The following is a 25268-nucleotide window of genomic DNA, read 5'->3' on the forward strand; positions in this document are numbered from 1 at the left end:
TAGGTCTATGTTAAGTTAACATACAACAGAAATCAGCTGTTTATTGCCGACCCCAACCATAACAAAACCAGCCAATAACGACGTGTTTAAAATCAAAAATGATATTAACAATTAGATTGCTAGTCATTAAAGTTCTCACCGCGCAGCTACAAGAGCAACGCGTGGCAGGTGGATGACAAAAGGCATGTAAAAGGGCGGTAAGTAGTCTACTCTACTCCTCTAAAATAAAAGTAAATTGTAATAAATTGAAGGAGATGACTACAATTGCTTTCTACAAATAGTGCTTACTGATAGTGACTCATATTTGTGGTAATTGTAATCCTAACCAAACTGCATCGGATATTGAGGTGCATTTCGTCAGCAGAAACTCAATTTTATTGTCTTCTTTGATAAGATTACAAGGCTGACATCATCAGCAAAAAGGAACTAACTATACCTGCAAGCTGAAGATTCCTAAAGATGGGCAGCAAGGCAAAACTAGATCCCAACGATACCTATTTGTTCCAGACATTGAAACAAATCAAAACCAATTGCGAATCTAGCAATGAGTTCCATGGGAGACAAGTGAACTATTGGGATCTTGTAAGCTTTCAAATCAATTGTGGGGAACCACTCGATTTAACAAAAGAATGGCAGTACGATCCCTTGAAGGAGGACTTTTTGATCAATTTGGCGGAGAAATACAAATCATTGAAACATTTTTCCCAAAGGGACCAAGAAGCTTATTGGAAACTATATATCAATGCGATCAAGGAAAACAAATCAATGACCTCTATAAGCATATATTTCAAACCAAACGATTACTATCCCGATCATTTGGATAGGTTCGAGGCCTTGCTAAACGCCATTGAAGACAAGAAGAGCCTTCAAAAACTCTTCATTGAATTGCACGGTAAGCTTTTCTTAAAAGTAAATAAATTTTATTAATCTGAGAACTTTGATTTTACAGAATATACCTTCGAAAATGTTCCAAAGCTCGGTCAGTTAACAAATCTCTTTCTCAATGCTCGAATGAATGTCGAAGATCTGGTGCAGTTGTGCCGATCAAATCCAAACCTTAGGGATATTTCATTTATAAATAAGGATTTATATGGAAGGTTTACGGATGTTGTGCCATACTGTGGAGAGCTGCAATCCCTGAGGTTAGTGATGAAGGACGACATTGACGCCACTGAGTATGCTGGGTTAGCAAAGTTGCCTAAACTTCAAAGACTGATCCTTAGAGGAAAACATCAAAAGGGAACTTTGACAAAATTGTTCCATGGTCTAGAAAGTAAGGACCTCAAGACATTAATCATTCCAAACACTTTGCTCAGTAAGGATGAAACCCAGGCAATGACCAGAATCCACTCTCTATCTTCCATTATGAGCGGGTTTGATGACGTTGCTGACTTAGCACATCTCAGGACTCCCGGATATGTTGGTATTTACGCCAAACCAGGTCAATTAATAGTAATGGATCAGTTGATGGATCTGGTGAAGAGTTCTGTTTTAGTTATTGCGAAAAAAGATTGCCCCATCTTGGAGATCAAATATGCTGAGGAACTTGGAAAACTAGAAGTGATATTTGGCCTTATAGATCAATGTAAAGATTATGATGAAAGAGAAGACGATGACGAAAATGAGGATAGTGAAAATGAAGATAGTGATGAAAGGGAAAATAGTGATGGCGATGAAGATCATGAAAATGTAGATGAAGAAGACATTCAGAATATTGCTAACCACATAGCTCGCGTTGTACATCTTGCTGATGTTTTGCAATTCTCCATATCTGGGAAATTTAAAAGCAGCATGTTGCAAACAATCTATCAGGAATTGGCAAGCAAAAAGCCAAATGAACTCAGAAAGTTAAACATCAGAGATTGTTCTCCATTTACCTTAGAACACGCTACTACACTTTCTTCTATTCAGTCTTTAACGACCATTTTCTGTGACCATTGCTATTTAAAGAACATTTTTGAAATGAAAGTCCAACAACTCAATGGAATTACCGAAATGAGAAACCGAGAAGATCGAATCAAAACCGAAATGTGCGAAATTCTTTTAATCCATACAGACAAATCTTCAAAACTAATTCTGCAATTCTGCAAAAACTTTACTCCTGGTGATAATTGTGCCCAAGCTTTCGCCCCTCTGGCCTATTTAAAGAATTTAAAAATACTTGAGATTAAGAGCCACATCGGAGTTCGAACTTTCATGCTCTTTATTAAGTTAATCAAGGATCTGCAGGAATTGGAAGTTCAGTCCGTTGGTCCCGAAGACCTCATCGAACTGTCGCAAATTCAGAGCCTAAAAGTCCTTAAATGCGGATTTTCCAGTTCTAAAAGTGTTGATCATTTGGCCAAGTTGAATCAACTCGAAAGTCTAACCATCACTGACCATCCCAAAGGCTTCTTAGCGTCGCTTTTAACCGCTCTTGCTGCTAGAGAAGATCAAGTACTCCGAAGTCTCAGTGTTCATAGAGATCTTACTTCCCAGGACTTTGTTGAGCTTACTGGCTTAAAATGCTTGGAGAGATTGCAGTTAGGATTAAGTAACGACAAGAATTGGAAAAGTTATAATCCTGTTAGTCCTTCCTCTGGTGTAGTTACGCCAACCAATTTGGAACTCATCGCCAAACTGTCAAACCTAAAAGAACTTAGTATTCATTTTGATTACGAAAAACAAGCTGTCGAAAAACTATTAAAGTCCTTGCAATCTCCTCAAAGACTGCTTAAGCTCTCCCTTCCAAGTCATGACTTAAAGCTGATATCCAAATTTCAAGAATTACGATCTCTCGAATGCTTTTTACACCAAGTTGAAGATGTGAAATACATAGCAACTCTCAGAAATCTGACAGAATTACGGATACATAACTCGCAGAAAAATTTAATGACAGACTTTTTCAAGAAACTGAAGGTATTATCGAATCTGCAAAGTTTACTTTTGGATGACACAGAACTGAAATTTGAAGAAGTGGTCGAGGTAACAAAAATGAATTGGTTAACTCGACTACGATTGGGACTCGCTGAGAAACCTTTGCTACTATTGTTGCTACAATTTGAAAATCTGGAAACTTTGGAAATTACTTCGACTCATTACGCAGAACAGCATGAGAGAAACTTTTGTGTTTTATTTTTAAAAGCATGTCAAAATCTTATATCTATTTCTCTTTCTCGATACTTTAACTTGTTAACAAAACAACACGTCAATTCAATCTTAAGAACTATTAGGCAGCAGAGAAATCCTGATAATGATCCCCCTTTCAGATTGTTTGGCATTTGGTGGGACTTCAAGAAGCTGGATCAGGTGAGTAATTATTTATCTTTATAGCTCTAGTTTACTTATAATCTCATTTTATTTTAGTTGGATGAATACGATGAAGCTTACCTTCAATTAGAAGGACCAAAGCAAAATGAGTATCAGCTCGTTCAAGAATCCCATAACAATGAAGACGCAGATGGCTTCACAGATGGCTCAGATACTGATTATTTTGGGTAAATCAATACAATGTAAATACAAAGATCTGCCAGAAGTAGAACAACTAAATAATATATATTTACAAAGCAAAGCTGTTGATAAACTATAAGGCGTTTTTACCTCACAAGTCTCAAAGACATAAAATAACCAGATGAACCAAGTGAGCTTACTAATCGCACTCTTTTCTTATTTTTAATATAACCTAATTATAATAATTATATTATTATTCGTATTAATATTTATATAAAATATATATTTTTTCTATTGTTTCCTTTTAATAAACAAGCATTTAAGATTTTTGAATGAAATAGAAGTTTTTGACTGTTATATTGATTTTTCAAAACAAGTTGGCATGCCGAAATATAATTTGTCGAAGGTCGATGTTAGCTATATGTTAAGTTAACATACAATACAAATCAGCTGTCATTCGCCGACAGAACAAACAAAAGCAAAACACAAACGAGTTTTAAAACAAAAATGTTATTAACAATTAAATGCGCTCAGAATGTGTTTAAGCCGAACTTTCAGAAAGTGGCCAATCTGCTTGCCAGTCGGTATAATTCAGGTTTATCCCACGGCACTGTAACAACAGCAACGAGACGAAGGTGAATGACCAAGGGGGTGGTAAAGGGAAGTAAAAATACTAAACTCAAAAACTGAGCTTTGCTTTTTCGCGCAGCAGCTCGCAAATCTCAGTTCTGTATTCGCCAGCAGCGAGAGAAGCAGCAACGGCAACAGTAGCAACTGGTGGCAGCGCAAATCTCCGGAGATTATACGGCACTCAAAACTCTGAAACCCCAGCAACGAAAACCACATCGAAAAAACGAAAAATGGTGGTAAGTACGAGCAAAAAGTGAATTACAGATCAAGGGCAATCGAATCTGACCGAAATCGAAAGGTTTTCTTATCGCCGCGAATTAAAAACGAGCCCCCAAGGCCGAGTTAAAACTTTAAGCAAATGTTTTATGCCCTAACACAACGACTACTTTGAACTCGGTAAGGATTTCACATCTCTATGAGGAGAACATCATGAATATTATAAAGTTTCAGGGGCCAGTGACCTATAGTACTATATACTTTTCACGAAGTTTCTATTATTAGAACCAGATTTACTGGATTTATAATCAAATTCTTACATACTTGTTGCTTGCTTCCAGGTGCGACTAAACGAACAGGAGCGTGCTGAGAAGCTGCAACCTCTTCTAGAAGCCGGCTGGACTTTGGTAGAAGGTCGCGATGCCATCTTCAAGCAGTTCGTACTGAAGGACTTCAACCAGGCCTTCAGCTTCATGACAGGCGTGGCCCTTCTGGCCGAGAAGATAAACCATCATCCCGAGTGGTTCAACTGCTACAACAAGGTCGACGTAACCCTGTCCACACATGATGTAGGCGGTCTCAGTTCGCAGGATATTCGCATGGCCACTCATTTGGAGACCACGGCCAATTTGTTGAAATAAACGCATTGTTATACTAGTTACTAGTTGTGTCTATAATCTCTGGAGTCCAATAAATACTTAGCTCAGCATCGATTTGCTGAAAATTTGATAATCGGCTTGTTCTAAGACATCCGGGGAGATTTCATCTTTCACGTAACCCAGTTGCTTGAAGAAGGAAATGGATGGTTCATTGTTGTTCAGGACAGTCAGCATAATTTTTTCTAGATGCCAGAGACGGGCGCAGTCCTCTAAAATGTTCATAATGAACTTCCCCAGGCCTTTTCTTCGGTGCTCCGCTGCCACTTGCATTTCGTAGCTGTAAAGGGGCATAATGATTGACTGTTTCAGGGATATTTTTATAGAACACCTACCAATATAAAACACAGTCCCCGTGATCCATATCAAAACGAAACATGGCATAGGCTACGTTTTCCTTCTTCTCGTTCTGGGCCACCAAATAACGAGCCCAGTTTTTGTTCAGCTCGGCGGATTTGATTTTTGGCTGCCAGCCCATCTTCAGCTGTTTGTAATAGGGCCCCACGTTGGTTTCGGCCAGCTTAAAAGCCCATTTCAGCAATTTGGAATCAGCTTCCGTCTTCGTTCGACATATCAGTTTGTATTCTTCTCCGCTGGGAGCCTTGTAGCTTTGGTAGTTTAGAGATTCTAGTGGATTCTTGGCCCTCGCAGCAGTCTCCACAAATCTCTGCTTGGCCCCTTGACTTAATACGTCCTGATTTGCCATAATGTAGTTAAAAACCCCAAGGAAAATATAAATCAGACAAAAATTATGCCGCGCAAAATAGAGATGACAGAAAAGAGTAAATAGCTAAGAAAGCTGGACGACTATCGAAAATACATAGTTAACGATATTTGGTTATTTGCAAATAACTAGTGACGGTCACTTTGTTATTTATCATCTGATTTATTTGTAAACAATTGTAGACAATTTAATAGTTTATACAGAATTTATAGAAATTATCGAGATTATTAATACAATAAAAATTATTATTTCACTTTTAAAACCAAAAGCCATACAGATCAGGTAACCATCATTCGAATTGTTATTTCAGCAAGTGCTGACGTTACCAATTCTCAAAATTTCAGTTTTTAAGCACAAGACAATGTTTAAAAGAGCCAAGCCAAAAGTAGAGCCTCCTCCAATAGCTCCAACTGTAGAGGAGATGCTGGCGGACATGGAGACCTTTGAGGTCAACCAGTCACCAATAGGCGGTCCTGTGGATAACTCAGATTTGGAGCACGCTCTTCTGACGGAACCAGAGAACCTTTCGCTTCCAACTTGGTGGCAAGTTTTCGACGAATACGATCAGAAGGTTAAGAAACTGTCGGATACAGAGGGAAATCTTGATGTTCATAAAAACCAACTCAAAGAATGCTACGCCAAGCTGGAAAAGAATGCAGAGAAATTAAAAGACGGCATCAAAAAGCAGCAGGCGCTTGCCAAAGAAGCTCTTAAATGTTAATTAGGAATATTAAAAACGCTTTGAACTGAACATTTTTGTAATTCATATTGCTATTTTAGCTTAGAATTTAAAATATAATTCGTAGCTGGCCCACTGTGCCAGGGTTTGAGTGCATGCTAAAACATCAGCTTGAAGTATATTTAAAGTATCTTTCAACTAGTATATTGTTCTGAGCCTAACATTTTAACGGTCAATTCGCAGTGCGGTCACACTGCTTGGTGGATGGTGGTCGAAAAAAAGTTGTTAAAAGCGCAGAAAAACGAATTGGAATGCAAGTGCTTCAGTGACTGTGAAAAGTAAGATGTCAAGATAACACGAATAAATAAATCAAAGTTGGGATCAACAAACAAGATGGGCCAAAAATGGCACTGCAAATCGTGAAATTCGCTTCATTTAGGCCTGGATGATTGGGCAGAAGAACAGGTTTTAGGCCGTGGCAACAACGAAAAAAAAAGAAAAAAAAAACTTGCGACTGGCTTATACCATTTACGCCATTAACAGAGGTCGATTGTTTTCCGAGTGTGTGTGTGTGTTTGTTTGTATGTTTCAATATATTTGGCTATATTCCACAAATCCAATTATCACAAACAGAAAAAAAGAGTGCAACAATTTGTGGCTAATTGAATTTTACGTGTATTTTATTTTGGTTTTCGACCAGCGCAACAACAACAGCGAGCAGCGAGTGGAAAGAGAGGATAGATGAGAGGGTTTTCTTTTTTGGCCAAAAGCAAAGCTCAGGTAGAATACACACATACATGCCTATACACACACGTATGTTGTTGGGCAAAAACAATAATTATCCAATTAAACGGTTGTCAAAGAATGCATTTAATTTCATTGGCCAATAAGTTTGTGTGAAAGAGAGGCCCAGAGAGCGCCTAACTAACAGTATTTTTCACGGGCACACCAATACCACTTCAATTGCTAGGTGTGCGTGTTTCGTCTGTTAGTGTTTGTGTGTGTGAAGTGCTAATGAGATGCTGTGACGCTCTTCTTCTTCTTCTTCTTCTCGCCGTTTGTTGCTTTTGCCATTTATGCAAAAATACGCAAAAAAAAAAAGAAAAACAAATACACATGCATAAATAAAAATTTTTGAGTTGAACAAAAGATTTCGCGTAAAAGGTGAAAGCCACTTGGAGATACGAATCCGCCGTATACGCAATGCAGTTGCTTTGTGCCCGGACCGTTAATGCAATCATCTCGCGATCATAACCGTTCCCATTCCCGTTCTCGATTCTCAACTCTCCACACTGCGTTCTCCATTCTTCCAGCGACAATGTCACCGATCGGAGCCACTTCCTCGCAGCGAATCCCACAACAATAACACACATAACAAGCGCCAATGATGTGATGCAGCAGCAGAGGTTGAGTTCGGAAAAACGCAACCTTCAAGTAGTCTAGGCCACCCACAATCACCCGGAGGAGGTATACCCAGTTAAAGTCAACGATGAGCTGGCTGCTGGGCCTCCTCGGGCTTCAGATCCTGTTCCTCTGGCTCCTGCGTCTGCCCGGCGAGATCCTGGCCATTCCCACGCCGCTCAAGCTGCCAGGTGAGTTGCTATTAAAAAAATAAACCGAAATCTCTAAGAACTGTTACCAAAAAGCTCTTAAATATTTTGGATTTAGTCTTCCAAAAAAAAAAGATTAAAAATAATAAATTGTAAAATATAAGACAGTAAAATTATTTTATAGTAATCCTCCCAATTGCGTGCTTTCTATAACTATACTAACTACAAATTATTTTAACCACATACATATGTAGTTAAGAGAAATTTTATCTTGTCATTGCTTCTCTCAGCTTTCTCCCTCCTCCGCTAACACCCAAGATGCCCCTTTCTTTTTTCAGGCTACACCCACAAGTTGACGCCCTACATCAAGCACTGGGAGGCGGCGAACTTTGATCGAGGGGTGCTGCAGGAGGCGCAGGTCAGGCACCTGGAGCAGGCCCGCTTCCGGCAAAAGCGACAGGTGAGGCCAGAGGCCACTTCGCCGAGTGGACTGGCGCACACCATTCCGCTTGAATTTCTCCGCCCACGACAGGTGAGTGCACTCGAGGGCGCCGACGAGACAATAATCACTTAATCACCTGACACCTTTTCACCCGCAGAGATTTTCGCCTGGTGCTGCGCCAGCAGCCACATTCGGTGTTCGCCCACGATGTAGAGATCGAGAATACTCTGGGTCCCATCGACTACGATGTCTCGCGCATTTATACGGGAAGCCTGGAGGACGATGAGGCCGCCCACGTCCAGGCGATCCTCACCAGCGACAATCTGCTGGACGGGACGATAGAGACCCAGGCGGAGCACTACTACATCGAGCCAGCGCATCGATATTCCCAGCAGCTGGCCGAGAGCGGTGTCCACAGCATAGTCTATAAGTTAAGTGATGTAAATATGCAGAAGGCGCAGTTTACGGGTGGAGGACTCAACTCCGCCGCGCCCGCCAAGACGCACTGCGCCAGCGAGAAGCTGAGGAAAAAGCGATGGCTGCCAGAGGAGGTAAGTTTTCAGGAGATAAATGAATCATTTTGATTTAACCTTTTATGGTTAAATTTAATTTCATATAAATCTGGTTATGCGCAATTTTGGAAAGACCGGAAATCCTCTGTTTAATTAACTTCTCCATTTGATTTATTTGCTTTCAGCTGGCCATGTCTGATGCTCCTGCGCCCACATACAATCGCAATCCACCCCTACCGCTGGATTTGGAGGTGCCGTATAACGATGATTTCCGCGTCCTAGCCTCAGAAGAGGACAAAAGCGAGGAGTCGTCGAGGAAGTACCCAACCACTTCCACAACCAGGAGCACGGTGCGCAGTACAGAGAGCTTTTTGGCCACGCTGACTAAGCCCACGTCGAACCGCAACATACTTGTAAATAACTACAATCCCTCCAATGTCGGCGAGGGAAGTCGCAGCTACAGCAACAACAATGCCAACAGCAATAATAATAATAATAATAACAACAACAACAATAGTAACAACAATGTGCGGAAGTTGTACACGAAACACAAGAACATTATTGTGAGCACGTACAATCGACCCATCGAACCGGAATTCGGAACGCCCTACGAGGAACCGAACAATGGTACCCGCGACCTGCCCAGTAACTTCTTCAATGCCAACTGGACGACGCTCTTTCTGGGAAACAATAACAATGGGAACGACCGACCCAGCCACAAGACGCATGTGGAGATCATCACCAAGAATGGAGCCACAAAGAAGCCAAATATTATTGTAAACAACTACAATCCGGAGATCATATTCGCCCCCAATCCACACAATCCTAGTTTCAACAGCATGTTGATGACGAATCTTCTGAGTGGAAGGGGCGGCGAGGATATTCATAGTTCTCCAAGGCTACTCTACGATCGCAAAACCACTTGCATGCTGTATCTACAGGCGGATCATACGTTTTTCCAGAAAATGGGTTCCGACGAGGCGTCCATAGAGGCTATCACTCGGCATGTGCAGCGGGCCAATACAATCTACCGGAACACGGACTTTAACAACGATGGCAAGCCGGATAATATCACCTTTATGATTAAGCGCATCAAGGTGCACAACATGAACGCGATGAAGGATCCCAGCTACAGATTCCCTGGCAACTACGGGGTGGAAAAGTTCCTCGAACTGTTTTCGGGTAAGAGATTGCTAAATACAAAAACTTTGTTTATTTGATTCAGTTTCAGTTCTTACAGTGATTAATTGTTTACTCTGATTTTGTGTATCTGCCTACACAAACTTTCTCTTTGGAGTTGTTGATATTCAATTAACATTATCTGTATTATTTTGACATGTGTTACCTTTTTTTGAAGGAATACAAGGTTGAAATCTTTTTAAGTAATGTGAAAAAGTAACACAAATCAATTAGAACAAGAAACGTTGGGTCATCCACCCTTAAAAGTGTGTTAATAACAAATCGATTGTTTAAAAATGTTTATAAATACTATCGAAATTAAAATCTTAATATATATAATCTTATCTTTACAGAGGAGGACTACGATGCCTTTTGCTTGGCTTACATGTTCACTTACCGTGATTTCGAGATGGGAACTTTGGGGTTGGCCTGGACGGGGGATCTTAAGAACGCTGGCGGAGTCTGCGAAAAGAATGGCCACTACAGGGGTTCCCTTAAGTCCCTCAATACGGGAATAGTAACGCTGTTGAACTATGGAAAGCATGTACCACCTGCAGTCTCCCATGTCACTTTGGCCCACGAAATTGGCCACAATTTTGGATCACCGGTAAGGATAATAAAATACTTAAAAAAAAAAGTTTACTTAGGATCATTTCCCCATTGTAGCACGATCCAGAGCAGTGTACTCCCGGCGGAGAGGATGGCAACTTTATAATGTTTGCCCGCGCCACATCGGGTGACAAAAAGAATAACAATAAGTTCAGCACATGTTCGCTGAAATCAATTGAGCCCGTTCTGAATGCCAAGGCACGTTCTATGAAGGGCTGTTTCACAGAGCCACAGTCATCGATTTGCGGGAATGGCGTGGTGGAACCGGGCGAGCAATGCGACTGTGGATGGGAGGAGGACTGCAAAGACTCGTGCTGTTTTCCCATGTCAAGGCAACCGCGCCTGGATGAAACTCCCTGCACCCTGACACCTCACGCCCGCTGTAGTCCCTCTCAAGGACCCTGTTGCACCACCGATTGCAAACTGAAGTTCGGTGACAAGTGCCGGGATGATAATGGCTGTCGGGATCCTTCCTTCTGCGACGGACGGGTGCCTCAGTGTCCTCCATCGGTAAACAAACCAAACAAAACCATCTGCAACAAGGAGTTCGTCTGCTACATGGGTGACTGCACGGGAAGTATTTGTTTGGCTTATGGACTCGAATCATGCCAGTGTATACCTGGACCCCAAGACGATCGAATCAAGTCCTGTGAGCTGTGCTGTAAACTGCCAGGAGAGGACAGTCCCTGCCGAAGTTCCTTCGAATGGAATGAAGCTCCTTTCGATGTGCCCGATATGTACTCGAAACCGGGAACACCCTGCAATGATTATAATGGGTACGTTTCTACGTTTTTAATAATTTCGAAGTCATATTTACACATACTACTCCCTTCCTTCTCAGTTACTGTGATGTGTTTCAAAAGTGCAGGGAAGTTGATCCCTCTGGTCCGCTAGCCACTTTGCGCAAGCTCCTTCTTTCAGAGGAGAGTATAGCCAGCTTCAAGAAGTGGATGCAGCACAACTGGTACACAGTAGCTTTAGCTGCTGTAGGCGTAATTCTGCTTTTGGTAAGTGGTATATCTAGAAACGGGAAGGAATTTATTGAATTCACTATTAAATATTCTTTGGTTTAATAAGTTAATGAAACTAGTCACGCAAATGTTAAGGGATCAGGTCGAGGCCAAAGCGCAAGCAAGGGCTCAGACCTTGGGTGAGCACTCAGACTTCCAGTGCCCTAAGTACTCCTGTAGATCTTATGGAGATCACTCATCTAGCAGCTCCTCTTGGGCTATTCTGAGGGCAATTTGTATTCTAGAAGTCATTAAAACATTTTCCTTTATCCTTTACCTGTGTAAACTAAAATTAAGACTTAAAATTCTGATTCTAATACCAAACTTTGTTTACCACAGGCGCTGAGCACAAAGCTGTTGGCGAAGCGGTCGAATCTGAAGCTTAAATCTGTCACCATTATACACAGCGCCACCACAGAGACAGTGCGTCTGCCGGAGAATAACAACGGGGTGATAGTCCATACAGCAGTAAGGACAAAAGTACCTTTCAAGAAGAAGGTTCGTGGCGAGCGGACCAAGAAACCAGGAACGGGAACAGTAACTGTAGCAGGAGTAACATCTACTGCTGCAGTTGCATCCCGAAGTGCAGCCAAAAGCAGTGCCAATCCAGAGCCAAAGAAGACAACTAGATCCCAAGCGATGGCCAAGAAGAAATCGCTTGAGGAAGAGCCTAAGAAATCGAACAAAAAGCTGGGCAAGCACATGAAAGAGATTATCGACTATTCGCATCGTAACAACAACGGCGATGATGCCTCCAATTTGTCGACCACCAATAACCATACCAACACCTTTGGTAAGGTGCAAAAGTGGCTTTTGGAATCACCAATTGTGGCCCAACCTCTGTCACACATTGAGCACAGTTCTCGAGTTCGCAAGGTGATGAGCAAATCGCAATCTACGCCAGAGAGACTTGTTCAAAAAACACCCCAGAAAACCAAGTCCATGGGCAATCTATCCAACGAGAAGGTCAAGCTGCAGGTGGTCTACAAGCCGCCCTTCAAGTTCTCCTTAAGGTTGTCCAAGAAACCGAAAGTAAAAACTCATGTGGTGGGCGCAGGTGGAGGAAGGCCAAAGAGAAGCCAAAAAACTAATAACCGAACAGCAGGTCAATCCTCTTCTAAGGATGTGACCACTCGAGCCAAAAGAAGTGCCCTGCTCCTCTGCAACGAGGCGGAGGATGATAACCAGATTCTCACCCTCAACGAACCCAACTACGAGACCTTGAAGCCACCAACGCCTCCACGTTCTTTGGAGCATTGCTACGAGAATGTGGATATGCAGGCAGAGCCCTCCTCTTCAAAGCCCAGCAGCAGCAGTAAGGTTGCTCCAAGCTCACAAAACAGATCTAGTTTAGATGCGGCTCCTCCTCCAGTTCCTGCTCAAAGGAACTCCTATCGCAGGTCTAACTCCCTGTCCACACACAATCCCTTTGCGGCTGCACCTCGCCGAAGCAGCAGTAAGGTTAGTGGATCGGTGAACCTCACGCGAAACTTTGGAAGCACTCAGAATCTGATTAATCTCAGTCAGAATCTGTCCAAAACAAAGAAGCGCAGTAGTCTTAACCTAAAGGCTAACGGTAGTGCATCCAGCAGAAGCGGGAAGGATCCTCCAACAGTTTCCTCGCCACAAAGACGTTCATCGTCAAATGCAAACCTTCGCAGGGACAGCAGTGTCTCATCTTCGAAGGCAGTTCCAATTCCACCGACCAGGAACTCGCGGAATAGCTTTAGCAACATTCCAAGGGCTAGTTTGGGAGGAGCAAACAGCAATGCCACCACAAACTCCGGAGCGGCACCACCCAGTTTCTCTCGTCAATCTTCCAGCAGCACGGCCACAAGCAGCTCCTCCATTACTCCAGGCTTAACATCTGGAGTAGCGTTGCAACAGTCCGCCTCCACAAGCGCCATGCAGCGTCAGCCACCCTCGCAGCCCATGAAGAGAAGCCTACACAACTTCAGGACGCGCTCCACAGGCCCAGGAGCAGCAACTGGAAAACCAGGAGCAGCAGCAACATCTGCAGGAGGAGCAGCAACTGCATCAGCAGCACCAACATCAAATGAGCTGCCCTCAGATCTGGAGGTAGTTGTATCCGATGTGGAGAACCTGGTTAGCTAAGGGCAGCTCTCCCGTTCCAGTTTCCAAAACCAACCAAGTGAAAGTGATAAGTCTTAATGTTAGTTATACAAATTGTCGCATAGGTTTACTTGCATAACATATATATATATTTGTACATACATTATATATATGTGTACTTTACACTGCCTTAAACTTGCCGTTTCTGCTGAATATGTGAAATACCACGCCCAATCACACGTACAGACACTGAACCGCATTCCACACGCCCATAAATCCCCCGACCAAGCCTCGCCCACCACCTCGAATGCATCACCACCCACTCAGCCACCCAACCGCTCACCCACTTGCCCACTGATGCCACCGCAATCCAAACCGCCAGCCGCACTCACCGCACTTTGTACCTTCTACTGTTTACTGTTTGTATTGTATTGTGTAATCTGAAATTTAACCAATCTCACTAGTTCCGGCTTCCAGATTTGATCAAATTTCGAGGATTTTATATTTAACTGTTTTTTAACATTCGATAAATGTTCCTTAGTAATAGATGAAGGAGGTTTTTAAGATGGAATCTCAAAGAATATATCCTCTGATTTGATCGAATTTGGAACTGGTAACAGGGCATATTATCAGGCTTTCAGTTTCGTCTGAGTTCAGTTTATATAAAAAAAAAAATGAGCTTTACTTCAAAATAAAATTCTCATTTCAATCACAGACATGAAACTTCATAACCAATTATAAGAACACAATCGAAATTGAATATCTGATCACATGCCCATCCCTTATGTTTGCCTAAACTTGGCTTATACTTCAAGTTAATTTCAAAGCAGTATTACTGTAATCGTTATGTACCTACTATATATTTAAATTGCTTAGTTTGCCTGCTATTCAAGTTTCAAACAACGATCACTACTCATCTGAACTACGAAGAACACACAGAACAATACAAGGTGCTATTTTAGTAACGAACTAAAACGATCAAATATTAGCCGAGAACAATTCAAAATCCTTTGCATATTTTCTCAAGATCAAAACTAAGATTAGAGGAGAATAGAGGTAGATAGAGGTTGGTGAAGCAGAAGAAGTAGAATATAGGATAATAACATGGGGAGCCGGGTAAAGTTGCAAATAGTTGTACGGAATAGATACAAAGATAACCAACGAGATACTGTCAATAAATCAAAAGCGTCATGCATCGAAAGTAGGTTTTAGAAAATGCCCAGCAAAGCCACATAGGAAGTTAGCCACCCCACCATTAACATTAATCCACCCGATCCCCTGGAGCACCGGCACCTGTAAACACGCATCGATCCCATAGGAACACCTGCAATTCCGTAGTCCGTAGTGTACATAGGATATCGAATGGACATAGTTTTTATATGCAATACCAAGTTAGAGCAACAAGCAATGAGAACAAACCAGAATGGGACACCTAACACCTAGCGATATTCATGCATACGTAGGATATAGAGTCACATTCCGTATTGAAATCACAGAGCAGCGGCTTTCGAGTTACACACGAACACCCCAAACACCGCAACACCCAATAACAATAACGATCTTTAGGCTAAGAATAACAATTGATATTTGTAGCTATATGAATGTGTAGGAAATCAAAGGCGTATCAAAAAAATATATACATACATCCATATGGGGCGTGCAATAGCCATTGCAACTTTACGAGCATTTGGGTATATTTTTGTGGAATGTACAAGATACAAGATAGAAGATACATAAGCTCAGCTCAAGTAACCGAAAACCGACCCAAAATATCGAATATATACAGACAGACAGTTAACGCGTTGGCCAGTAAAGGAAAAACGGAGAACGGAAATAGTTGAAACGAGTACGCGACAATCGCTTTGAAATGCTTAACATAAAAAAACAAATTATGGTAAACCCCAAAATCGAATTGAAGTTTAGTTTCTACTTGACTACTTAAATCTATATAAAATATTGGCAGGAAAAAGTATTGAAAATTACCAAAAGAAAAAAAAAGAAGTTTAGGACACATAGAAAATACACTGGAATGGGAATATGTTTCTTAATAGATTGTACTAAATGCAAACCAAATAAGGACATGCAAGATTCTCGTCAAAATTTTTCAAAGACTTCAGCTCAAATTAGAAAACAAAAAACTTCTAGGATTACATCTACTCCCATTCCGTGTATTTCCAAAGGTCAAATTTGATTACCAAGTGTAATTAAAACGATGGAAGAAGGAAGGAACATTTTGAAAATTGCCAATGTTTGTGTACTGTATATAATGAAATGCAAATGATTATTGTCTAAGCGGATGGAAGAGAGTATTTTGAGCGTGACAAAAAGACTATTTAGCGCGAAATGAACAATTTTTGTGTAATGTACATAAGAAACCGATTGATTTTAATCTAAATATACATAAATATTAATGTAATTGTAAAACTGCAAACGATTTTTAAATCTGTATGTGTATTGTGTACCTCAATTGTAATTAATTTTTTTATACTTTTCACGAGATGGATTAATGCTATTTTTATAATTTAGCTAAATGAATTATAAACACGTATGTACGTCTCCCGATCCCCCACGAAACCAACGTCTGCCCCCTAGTTAATGGCCAGTTTTAAATGTTGTCCAAGACCGCATCACCCATCCAACAACCTACATAAATACATATGTAATTTTGTCAATTAAGAACGCGTAAATGTCTTTAAGAAGTCGAAAGAATTAAAACGAAATGAAATGAAACGAATAAAACAAAAACCGAAGAGCAAAGAAGTGAATACTAGCATTTTACGATTAATATTTTAAAAGACAATTCAAAACAATAATTAACGTATGTATTATGATTAGCAAACAAAAAGCACATGTGTGAGAAATCAGTTGTACTTTATGTTACGATTACTACAATACTTTATTTATTAATCTTATCGTTAGGCAATAACACGAGTGTAACTAATTTTTAACCCGAACACACACATATGCGATACTTTATAATTTCCTCATTTTAAGCAAAATTCAATTAACAATAAAAATGAAACTAATACTTAAGGACGTTCGACTTATTGTACTACATTTAAGTAGACTTCTTTTCTGCCCTCTCCAACTTCAAGGCTCTTTTGGCCATGATCCAAAAGTAGAGACTTGGACAAAGATGACGTAGATAATAGGCAATCTTGGCCTGCAGATCACTGACAATAATATCTGGTTCATTGCGAAGAATACATTGCAGAATGCGTTCTGCTAGTTTATCTGGCGACATGCCCTTGGCCGTGGTTTCGTCCATTTCTAGATGTAATGTATATATGGGATTTAGTTATGAATTTCATAGTTTTCTTTTAGTTAACATACTTCCATAGCTGCTCCCCGATCCTGTTAAGGCATTTAAAGAAAGCTGTGTGCGTATATAGCCAGGACTCACGCAGGAGACGTTTATGTTCTTGCTGGCAACTTCGGCGCGCAGGGAATCGGCAAAGGCCTGTATCGCGTGTTTCGAAGCGGAATAGGCGGCCCTTTGGGGAATTGCGAATTTTCCTTGGACAGAGCTAATAAAGCAGATGTGGCCACTACCGCGTTTTACCATAGACGGAATCAGCGCTAAAGAGTTACACAAATATAATAAACTATCTCAGGAATTGGTTTAATTTCCCACCTTTAGTTAGGGCTACGCTGCCGAAGTAGTTGACCACCATCACCTTGAGATCCACATCCACTGCTGTGGATGCCACATCCGCTCGCACACTGATACCTCCATTGTTTATGAGTATATCAACTTGATTATATACTGCCAATACGCGGGTAACAAACTCTGGAATGGTATTCAATTCTGCCAGATCGAGAGCCAGAACGGTCGGTGGATAAGCAGGATCCTGGAAGGATTATGGAATTTTTAAGATAATTAAAAAAATTAATTGAAAATAATGAGCTTGTCATTACCAAATCTAGTGCGAGTAGATCCTTCTTTACCCGTTCCAACTCCTGAGTTCGACGTGCCGCCAAAATGACCTTGCATCCAGCACGGTAGAAAACATGAGCCAGGGATTCGCCTAAACCTGAACTAGCGCCTGTAATTAGCACAACCTGCAAATGGTTTACATAATTAGCCGGCTAATCAGTAAATAGGTTTTATCAATTACCTTGCCGGGCAATTGATTACGGTATTTTTGGGCCCTGAACCTTTGCCAAATATTGAAGATGGCCAATGGGAGGGCTACCGGCATCAGGATCGTACCCAGCACCCAGTAAAGGACGTTCCAGTCGCTACTGGGAGAACATTTCTCCAGGTCCTGCACTTTCATTTTCAAAATCTGATGCGATTCAAACCTTTGAACTTCAAACCAATTGCAAAATGATTAGCAACGCAACGAAAACAAACAGCAATAGCCATTCACTGGGAACTGAGTACAGTAAAGATCAGTTGGGAGAAATAAGGATTAACCAAATAACTAAAGCTATTTTTACGAAGATAAGTCTTAAGATAATATTTATTAATATTTAGTATTTTAGAGTTTTTTTATTAATTTTTTTTTTATTTAATGAATTTATCGAATTTCTTTTACCAAGCACAGCTGTGTAAGCGCTTTACTTAGAATAGCAATTTAAAACAGCTGATTGTTGTTACGTTGTTTTGTTGAGGAACCTAGTTTAATGAAATTTTATTAAAATTGACTTAATGCCACGATGAATAACCTCCTGCGACAGGGACATCGCCTGGGCTGCTGCCTACCGGTTGTCCAACAGCAAATCCACACCACCGCCGTGCATAGAACCTTCTGGGAACGTGAAAAGAAGTCCGGCTACAAAACTAAACTGCCGGAGCCTTCGAAAAAACAACTCATTATGGACGGATTGAGGGATCTGAAGGAAGAGATGAAACTGTGGCGGCAGGAGGTCAAGGAGCAGCTGGAGAGTGATCCCATCCTGGTGTTCCGGCCTGGAGAAACAGATGTCGTGTTCGATTTCAAAGCGCCGGATGTGCTAGACAAAGTGGACAGTGACTGCAGATGCGGATCACGGCGAGGGAAAGAGTAGTGCCACCTTGGAGCTTAGTGCAGCCGGAGCTGGTCTCTTTCATGGCGAAGTCAACTCGGATCACACCAAGGACGGTATCATAAAAAGGACGGGCTATGCTAATATACGAACAAAGAGAGTTCGGGTACGTTTAAAATGAAATGGCATCTAGATATCCATAATATAAATACTATATATTTTCTATGTCCTTAGAAATCCTTTAAACGAGAGTCCACCTACGACTGGACGCAGTACAACATGTTGATCATGAAGGTGCGAGGCGATGGACGCAGCTACCTGATCAATCTGCACACCGAGGGCTACTTCGATCTGATGTGGAACGATATCTATCACTATGTGCTGTACACTCGTGGTGGTCCCCACTGGCAGATAGCCAAAATTCCCTTTTCCAAATTCTTCCTCTCCTCGAAAGGACGTGTCCAGGATCGCCAGGGAGCCATACCGCTTAACAGGATCACCCACTTTGGGTTCTCCGTGGCTGCCAAGAAGGGAATGGACGGTCCGTTTGGATTGGAAATAGACTATGTGGGTCTAGAGTACGATCCCAGTCATCGCGAGGAGTTCGCTTACGAGATGTACCAGACTCCGAAATATATTGTGGCCACGTAACGTAACGCTTACGTTACGGCGGTGTTATTTAATTGTAGAGTACGTACGGAAAACAGTAAAAATTGGTTAACAGAAAAATTAAAAAAGTATTTTTCATTCAATGAAAGGCGAACATTTATGTCTCAATGTTATACTCTAACTTTTCGAATTAAAGTTCTTTCTTTAAAATTGTTTTTAGTGTAAGATTCGTACAAGCTTTAAAAACAGACGTTCTTTATAGCCACTAAATACTGCACTCAGCTGTTTTTCTTTCTATTGCTCTCTTCCTTGTGCTGCACCTTTCTCTTTGCAATCAGCTGTTTAAATGTTTACATTCACATCGTCGATTCTTCAGGGTCATTTTAGCGTTGAAATTGCAGTTTTTATTCCTTTTCCAGAGGCTTTTCAAGTCTCTCGACAGCCAATTAACGTTCGGCTTTAAGTTTTTCTGTGACTTGCGTTTGGCGCTCAGTCTGCTCCGAAACTTCGACCGATAAAAGCGGCCGGGGAACTTCCTCTTCAGTTTCTTAGTTTTGTCGCTGGAGACACAGATATACATAGTGCTAACTGGTGCTTCAGTTTCATTATCAGACATTAGATAAAATCATGGTAAATATTTAAGTGATAAAAATAAAATTATGCTTTGCCAGCAAGGCAATTGTGTTAAAATATAGGAAAATGTGGCCATGTGGCAGTTCAGTCACCGCGACCTTGAGCACACGTTGTTTATTTTAATCCTAGTTGAAACCACAACAAACTAATCAATACTAGTCGACGGTCTTACGCACTTTACCGGTTTGCTCTACTACTTAAGTTATGCGCCAAAAGTAGAAAATAAATGTTATTAAATGAGACAAAACCAGTTGGCCATCGAATCGAAAGTGTTGCGCTCAAGAAACCAGTTCTCGATACCATTCCTGTTATCGCGACTCCACCTTTTTACCTGTTGACTGAATATCACCTTCAGTTTTGCCTCCATCGGCGTCACTTGCTGACGTGTGAAGTCCATTGCGAAAATGGTGCAATTTACGGTAGCTGCAATCAGTAAAACTTAGCCGATAGAAAGCATCTCTAATCTATTAAATCACCGCTTGATATTTACTGATTATAAATACTTAACATGTTCTTATCTTATCTGTAAAAGTATTTACTTTTGAAGTACACTTTATTATAAATATAATAATAAATATAATACTATGTGCATTTTTTTTATTTTATAAAATAACCTAATAATTACAGGAGGAGACGTATCTATACGACCCTAGTCTGCTGATAAAGCTGGACTTCCATCGCAGTCCCGCCAAGTTCAAGCCCTTTATATCGGCGGCTAATCCTGGCGAGCCCTGGATGAAAGTGCGTCCTCTGAAGGACACGGACTACGATAGGGGTTTCCTTCAGCTGCTTTCCCAACTCACCCACGTGGGCAATGTGAATCGCACGCAGTTTCTGAGTAAGTCATTATCATTATTCCAGTTCATTGGATTCACTCTTAACCGCGTTCCTTTCTTAGCCCGCTTCTCTCAAATGAAGGCCAGTGGAGATTATTTTGTCACCGTAATTGAGGATACCCGCAAAAATGAGATTATTGGAGCCGCCTCTTTGGTGATCGAGCGCAAGTTTATTCATAACTGTGCTGTGGTGAGTAGTCCTTTCTTTATCTATAAATTAAAGCTAATGGTTTGTTGGTTCTTTAGCGTGGTCGTCTAGAAGATGTGGTGGTAAATGATACATATCGCGGCAAGCAACTGGGAAAGCTGTAAGCTTGAGTGGAGAACTCGAAATAATAAATACTAATTCCATGTTCCATCCTCAGGATCGTGGTGACCGTATCTCTGCTCGCCGAAGAACTGGGCTGCTACAAAATGTCGCTGGACTGCAAGGACAAACTTATCAAGTTCTACGAGTCCCTGGGCTATGTGGCTATTCCTGGAAACTCCAACTCTATGACGATTCGGTATGACGAGGGGCCGACGCTCAAGCGGAATGTAACCTCTACTGGCTCCAGTGGAACGGTGGGCGACTCCTGCCAAACTGTGAGCCTCGATTTTGCTTCTTGACAATTAGCCGCCAACGCTGCTCCAAAGTCCAAGCTTTGAGAGGGTACACATCCCTTCTCAAAGTGAAAATTGCGCGAAGCGCAATGCAAAATACACAATTGGATTCTAAACAACAAAAATAAAGTGCATTGCCAAAATTCCATTGCGCTGAGGGCATGATGGATTTTTGGACAGCGCTGGCAGGCGGTGGTGTCCTTGTGGGACTGACGTGATTCCAACCTCAAGCCACCCGCGAGGACATACAATTAGTTATTTAGTTAAAGACAACCGCAACATATGTTGCTTTCTGTTTTTAATCCCTACAGAACTCTCAATTTTATAATTTTTTCTCCCCTTTCTGCTACTGATTGTGCGGCTCAACTCTCAACTTGAAGGTAGTTGTAATATTACCTTTTAAAAGCACCTTCATCAAGTAGCCTTAAGTTTTATAAACTCGCATAAATACACTATTCATAATACTAATCAACGATTACAGCTCAATACGAATCTGACAAAAACATTAAAGAATGTTCGAATAAATAAAATGAGAAATTGTGATTGAAATAAACATCCCTCTTAAATACTTCTTAGTACAACGATTTTAATAACAGACAACAATTTTATTTGGTATTTCTATTTGAAAATATTTAAGTAACAAATACGTGCAGGAAAGGTAGTTCTGATATAATTACTAGTCTGTTAATTTGTTTTGGCTAAGTTATTATCTAACTCTTAATTATATTATTTCACATAAAGTTAGCTTATAATAGTGCGTACCTCGAATTATCTCTGATTTACAACAAATTAGTTTTCGATGATTTCGAGGAACGTGCTTTCGAACTTTTCTTAAATGTTTTTTGCAAGGTACTTATTGGGCATACGTCTTCTCTATTTACAAAGACTTCAAATGGGGGGCAGAAGCTGGGTAAACCCAGCCTCCTCCGCGTCTCATGAGTACGCACAGAGGTGTCCACACTTGGGGCACTTGGAGTGCTTGGCAAAGTAATTCTGCAGGTGTTCTATATGACCTCCGTGGGAGCATCCTTGGCACCAGGCGTAGACTCCCCGTACGATCAGACCGCAAACGCAGCATTTGGCCGACTGCATAGACTTGCACTTATCGCAGTACCATCCCACTTTCCCACCCATTGGGCGTCCACATTCCCCGCAATTCGTGTGCATGGCTGTCGAGTGCTGGTTAAGCTGCTGCACCGATCTCAGCCAGGACCGGTTGATCACCTCACAAGCCTCGTTCCACAGTTCATATCGATGCAACTGGTCTACATAGGTGTAAAACCAGTGCTCCTAAGAAGATAAAACCAAATGAATACCATTTTTTCTATTACAGTTTAAAATAGTTACTCACTACTAACGCATCCTCAATCGGCAGGAGCTTACGAGCTTCTCCCAAAGCTATAAGAACTGTCAGAGCTGTTTGCACATCGCCGACATCATTCATCAGCATGAGAGCATCAGAAACGAATTTATGTGGCTCCCACATGGGAATGGGCGGAACATGGCTGACTTTTAGAACAGTTGGAACATGAGGTGGCTGAATAAAAAATAACAATATAGATAAACTTAAAATATATCAGATAATTTTATAATCCCAACTTACAGGGGACTTTTCGTGATCGGAAGCCTTGAGATCCAGTTGTGGGCGTGCTGCCTGCACATCGTGATGAAGGGCAGGAAAGGCCAACGCTTTTGCGCATTCCGTGGGACCTACGTAAATGAATCCATTGCGCAACAGCTCAAAGTTGTCAAAGGTAATCTCGCTGATAATTTGCGTCTCGGACAGAATCACTGAACTTGTGGGCGGATGCTCCACACCGCTCCCACCTAGCGTATCATCGTCCACATTTGCGTCGTCAATCTCGTGAGCCGTCTCCGGTGTATTTCCATTGAGATCTTGACCCAGATCACTCCGCTGCTGAGGCCAATCGCTGGCCACTTGTGTGGCCCGTCGGGAGTTCATTGGATTTTTTTGATTTGAAAACGAGGAGCGGTGCTCGAAGGGCGGCTCAAAATGATTACTGCCATAAAAAAGTTTGATGAAGTTCCACAATGTTGTGGCCTGAAAAGAATACAGTATTATGTTTTTTGGAAGCTCCTCGAATCATCTGAAGTTCATACATTATGTTTGCCGTATTTTTTGGAAACCTCTGCATTGTGCTCGCATAGCTCCGCAAGTTTTTTGCCGCTGATTTTGAGTTCCCTTGCACAGCCAATAAAACTCTCGTGTTCCTGGGTTGGTCTATTAACGGACTCACTCAGCGGGTATCCAGAAAACTTTAATAAATTCTGTTAAGATATGCCATGGTTATCTTTTTTACAGTGCAACTCACCGTATCGTTAACCATGAATTTGTACATCTTGGAATGATCCAAATGAAACTGACTACTGCCAGCCACATTCGTTTTCCGGCGACTTCTGGAAAGACCACTCTTAGAAACTTGCAAATGAATATAATTAGGAAGTCATACATAAAGCTCGAGGACTTGGTATTAGAGGCGCCACTGGTCTTTGGGGCATATTCTTTGATCTTGTTGGCAAAGGAGATGTCCCCAAACCGGCCCAAGCTTGCTCCCTGCGCATTTGCTTTCATCGCTGGTCTCGTGGCATCCTTAAAAGCATGTTTGTAGATGGTGGAATCTTTGCTGATGGATAGCAGGCAGTGGGAATCGCTGCCCTGCCACGCAATTCCTGTGGTCACGTTGGTGTGCTCGTTGAAGGATGCGAAGGGAATGTAGGGTCTTCGGATGTCCCACACATGGACACTATAGTCCACAACCAAAGCACAGCTGGCAATGTGATAGCTGAAGAAGATTGTATAAAATAAATATTGGCATAACGTTTATGAGGCTTAAAAACCCACGTTCTTTCTGGTCGCCACTTAACCCGACCCACCACGGCGATTGTGTGAATGGTGTGCTCCAACCCCGGTCTGCCGTCCATGTTCCACACCTTGATCTGTTTATCCCGACTACCGGTGGCCAGCCAATTCCGCGTCGGATGCCAGTCGCACGTATAAACTGGTCCATAGTGCGCCGTAAACTGTACCATGCATTTGTCCCACTTCCTCATGTCCCACAGTTGGACGGTTCCATTTTCAGAGACGGCGGAGAATATGTTCTGCGTATGTGGACTGAACTTGACGTCTCGAACGGACTCAGAATTGCAGAAGTATGTATTGACGGATTTATCCGATCGGATATCGAAGCACTTAATGGTACCATCTTGGGAACCTGAGATCAGGATGTTGGGTTCACTGCTGTGGAAGGTCACGGTGTGGGCAGTGCGTTCATGTTCGTTATAAACAAGGAGCTGCTTTTGCCTGCCAAACTTGGAGAGATCCCACACGGAGACCACTCCATTTGTCGCCGCTGTGGCCAAAAGATTGCTATCCAAGGTGGACCAGGCCACATCGTTAGCGGAGTAGCTAAGATTTTGGTTCTTCCCCCGCATATTGCAAGATTCTGTAAAGCCATTGCTGTTTATGGCGTAAACCTTCAGCACTGTTAATGGATAGAATACGTTGTATTTATAGGAAGACCTTGTATAAGTCTAATCTTACAGCTTCTTCCGGCCAAAGCGATCTGGTTGTTATCCTTGTTCAATGCCAAGGCATTCGCATGTCCCTCCACGCAAATCCGTAGCGAGATTGTGGAGGCTTCCTCCACGGAATCAGGCATCCTGGAACAATTGCAATTCGGCCCTGGGAACACAAAATAGTGATTTGATAAGACAAGACGCTATCTTTTATTTTCTTTTGGTTCAGTAGGACCGTTTTAGAGCGGCAAAGTTTTGCGGTGTGTTCTTAAACTCACAGTTATAAGAGATTTGAAAGCAAAGAAGCAAAAAATTTTATTTTTTTTGGTTGTATTTATATTATTATATTTCTTTTTGTTTTTTAAAAATA

At 41.6% G+C, this 25268-nt stretch overlaps 9 protein-coding genes across 12 annotated transcripts; 6 read left to right on the plus strand and 3 right to left on the minus strand.

Moving 5' to 3' along the window:
• Positions 1–80: 80 nt before the first annotated feature.
• On the plus strand, positions 81–3652 carry LOC108111419. Its single transcript, XM_017220877.2, has 4 exons — positions 81–197; positions 282–892; positions 950–3288; positions 3346–3652. The coding sequence occupies exons 2-4, from the start codon at positions 460–462 to the stop codon at positions 3478–3480; spliced, it is 2907 nt and encodes a 968-aa protein (XP_017076366.2). The 5' UTR covers positions 81–197; positions 282–459; the 3' UTR covers positions 3481–3652.
• A 233-nt stretch (positions 3653–3885) lies between these two features.
• On the plus strand, positions 3886–5007 carry LOC108111377 (pterin-4-alpha-carbinolamine dehydratase). Of its 2 annotated transcripts, none has more exons than XM_017220809.2 (3): positions 3886–4064; positions 4139–4295; positions 4617–5007. In XM_017220809.2, exons 1-3 carry the CDS (start codon positions 3937–3939, stop codon positions 4914–4916), a joined length of 585 nt encoding a protein of 194 aa, XP_017076298.2. In that variant the 5' UTR covers positions 3886–3936; the 3' UTR covers positions 4917–5007. The 2 variants fall into 2 exon arrangements, with proteins under 2 accessions (XP_017076298.2, XP_017076299.2); XM_017220810.2 differs by having other exon boundaries at positions 4142–4295.
• LOC108111376 (N-alpha-acetyltransferase 40) lies at positions 4928–5722 on the minus strand. Its single transcript, XM_017220808.1, has 2 exons — positions 5267–5722; positions 4928–5211 (listed from the first exon to the last, which is right to left on the minus strand). The coding sequence occupies exons 1-2, from the start codon at positions 5635–5637 to the stop codon at positions 4974–4976; spliced, it is 609 nt and encodes a 202-aa protein (XP_017076297.1). The 5' UTR covers positions 5638–5722; the 3' UTR covers positions 4928–4973.
• Positions 5723–5782: 60 nt separating this feature from the next.
• LOC108111379 lies at positions 5783–6406 on the plus strand. Its single transcript, XM_017220811.2, has 2 exons — positions 5783–5937; positions 6000–6406. Exon 2 carries the CDS (start codon positions 6017–6019, stop codon positions 6374–6376), a length of 360 nt encoding a protein of 119 aa, XP_017076300.1. The 5' UTR covers positions 5783–5937; positions 6000–6016; the 3' UTR covers positions 6377–6406.
• A 1402-nt stretch (positions 6407–7808) lies between these two features.
• LOC108111374 lies at positions 7809–16737 on the plus strand. Its single transcript, XM_017220806.2, is given in 9 exon segments — positions 7809–7926; positions 8223–8389; positions 8391–8416; positions 8484–8877; positions 9024–10020; positions 10371–10624; positions 10684–11402; positions 11468–11633; positions 11976–16737. Coding segments are annotated over 9 exon segments (4602 nt in total). The 5' UTR covers positions 7809–7823; the 3' UTR covers positions 13752–16737.
• LOC108111375 (dehydrogenase/reductase SDR family protein 7-like) lies at positions 16581–18070 on the minus strand. The gene is made up of 5 exons (XM_017220807.1): positions 17828–18070; positions 17628–17771; positions 17344–17560; positions 17043–17288; positions 16581–16979 (listed from the first exon to the last, which is right to left on the minus strand). Exons 1-5 carry the CDS (start codon positions 17987–17989, stop codon positions 16768–16770), a joined length of 981 nt encoding a protein of 326 aa, XP_017076296.1. The 5' UTR covers positions 17990–18070; the 3' UTR covers positions 16581–16767.
• Positions 18071–18283: 213 nt separating this feature from the next.
• Positions 18284–19438, plus strand: LOC108111409 (complex I intermediate-associated protein 30, mitochondrial). The gene is given in 3 exon segments (XM_017220863.2): positions 18284–18674; positions 18676–18846; positions 18915–19438. Coding segments are annotated over 3 exon segments (891 nt in total). The 5' UTR covers positions 18284–18371; the 3' UTR covers positions 19332–19438.
• Positions 19439–19627: 189 nt separating this feature from the next.
• On the plus strand, positions 19628–21929 carry LOC108111410 (probable glucosamine 6-phosphate N-acetyltransferase). 2 transcript variants are annotated; one of them, XM_017220865.2, is made up of 5 exons: positions 19628–19919; positions 20550–20760; positions 20821–20948; positions 21005–21066; positions 21124–21929. In XM_017220865.2, exons 1-5 carry the CDS (start codon positions 19917–19919, stop codon positions 21365–21367), a joined length of 648 nt encoding a protein of 215 aa, XP_017076354.2. In that variant the 5' UTR covers positions 19628–19916; the 3' UTR covers positions 21368–21929. The 2 variants fall into 2 exon arrangements, with proteins under 2 accessions (XP_017076354.2, XP_017076353.2); XM_017220864.2 differs by lacking the exon at positions 19628–19919 and adding an exon at positions 20243–20341.
• Positions 21930–21945: 16 nt separating this feature from the next.
• LOC108111408 (GATOR complex protein WDR24) lies at positions 21946–25127 on the minus strand. 2 transcript variants are annotated; one of them, XM_017220862.2, is made up of 8 exons: positions 24924–25127; positions 24225–24864; positions 23833–24165; positions 23695–23776; positions 23483–23638; positions 22965–23423; positions 22713–22898; positions 21946–22651 (listed from the first exon to the last, which is right to left on the minus strand). In XM_017220862.2, the coding sequence occupies exons 1-8, from the start codon at positions 25039–25041 to the stop codon at positions 22295–22297; spliced, it is 2331 nt and encodes a 776-aa protein (XP_017076351.1). In that variant the 5' UTR covers positions 25042–25127; the 3' UTR covers positions 21946–22294. The 2 variants fall into 2 exon arrangements, with proteins under 2 accessions (XP_017076351.1, XP_017076350.1); XM_017220861.2 differs by having other exon boundaries at positions 23695–23779.
• Positions 25128–25268: the final 141 nt, after the last annotated feature.

Source organism: Drosophila eugracilis, unplaced genomic scaffold (assembly GCF_018153835.1).
Source record: "Drosophila eugracilis isolate 14026-0451.02 unplaced genomic scaffold, ASM1815383v1 contig_616, whole genome shotgun sequence".
In the NCBI taxonomy this organism is placed as follows: Eukaryota; Metazoa; Arthropoda; class Insecta; order Diptera; family Drosophilidae; genus Drosophila; species Drosophila eugracilis.

Bases quoted from the DNA above. Each gene is read 5' to 3' on its own strand.
- LOC108111377 (XM_017220809.2), top strand. From the start codon at position 3,937: ATGTTATTAACAATTAAATGCGCTCAGAATGTGTTTAAGCCGAACTTT. The intron at 4,065-4,138 runs GTGAATGACCAA...TTTTTCGCGCAG, and splicing joins ACAACAGCAACGAGACGAAG to CAGCTCGCAAATCTCAGTTC. The intron at 4,296-4,616 runs GTAAGTACGAGC...GCTTGCTTCCAG, and splicing joins CGAAAAAACGAAAAATGGTG to GTGCGACTAAACGAACAGGA.
- LOC108111419 (XM_017220877.2), top strand. From the start codon at position 460: ATGGGCAGCAAGGCAAAACTAGATCCCAACGATACCTATTTGTTCCAG. The intron at 893-949 runs GTAAGCTTTTCT...TTGATTTTACAG, and splicing joins ACTCTTCATTGAATTGCACG to AATATACCTTCGAAAATGTT. The intron at 3,289-3,345 runs GTGAGTAATTAT...ATTTTATTTTAG, and splicing joins ACTTCAAGAAGCTGGATCAG to TTGGATGAATACGATGAAGC.
- LOC108111408 (XM_017220861.2), bottom strand. From the start codon at position 25,041: ATGCCTGATTCCGTGGAGGAAGCCTCCACAATCTCGCTACGGATTTGC. The intron at 24,865-24,923 runs GTAAGATTAGAC...ATCCATTAACAG, and splicing joins CGCTTTGGCCGGAAGAAGCT to TGCTGAAGGTTTACGCCATA. The intron at 23,639-23,694 runs GTGAGTTGCACT...AATTTATTAAAG, and splicing joins AATTCATGGTTAACGATACG to TTTTCTGGATACCCGCTGAG.
- LOC108111379 (XM_017220811.2), top strand. From the start codon at position 6,017: ATGTTTAAAAGAGCCAAGCCAAAAGTAGAGCCTCCTCCAATAGCTCCA.
- LOC108111376 (XM_017220808.1), bottom strand. From the start codon at position 5,637: ATGGCAAATCAGGACGTATTAAGTCAAGGGGCCAAGCAGAGATTTGTG. The intron at 5,212-5,266 runs GTAGGTGTTCTA...GCCCCTTTACAG, and splicing joins GGGGACTGTGTTTTATATTG to CTACGAAATGCAAGTGGCAG.
- LOC108111410 (XM_017220864.2), top strand. The intron at 20,949-21,004 runs GTGAGTAGTCCT...TTGGTTCTTTAG, and splicing joins TTATTCATAACTGTGCTGTG to CGTGGTCGTCTAGAAGATGT. The intron at 21,067-21,123 runs GTAAGCTTGAGT...TTCCATCCTCAG, and splicing joins GGCAAGCAACTGGGAAAGCT to GATCGTGGTGACCGTATCTC.
- LOC108111375 (XM_017220807.1), bottom strand. From the start codon at position 17,989: ATGAAAGTGCAGGACCTGGAGAAATGTTCTCCCAGTAGCGACTGGAAC. The intron at 17,561-17,627 runs GTAATGACAAGC...TAATCCTTCCAG, and splicing joins ATCTACTCGCACTAGATTTG to GATCCTGCTTATCCACCGAC. The intron at 16,980-17,042 runs GTATGTTAACTA...CATTACATCTAG, and splicing joins ATCGGGGAGCAGCTATGGAA to AAATGGACGAAACCACGGCC.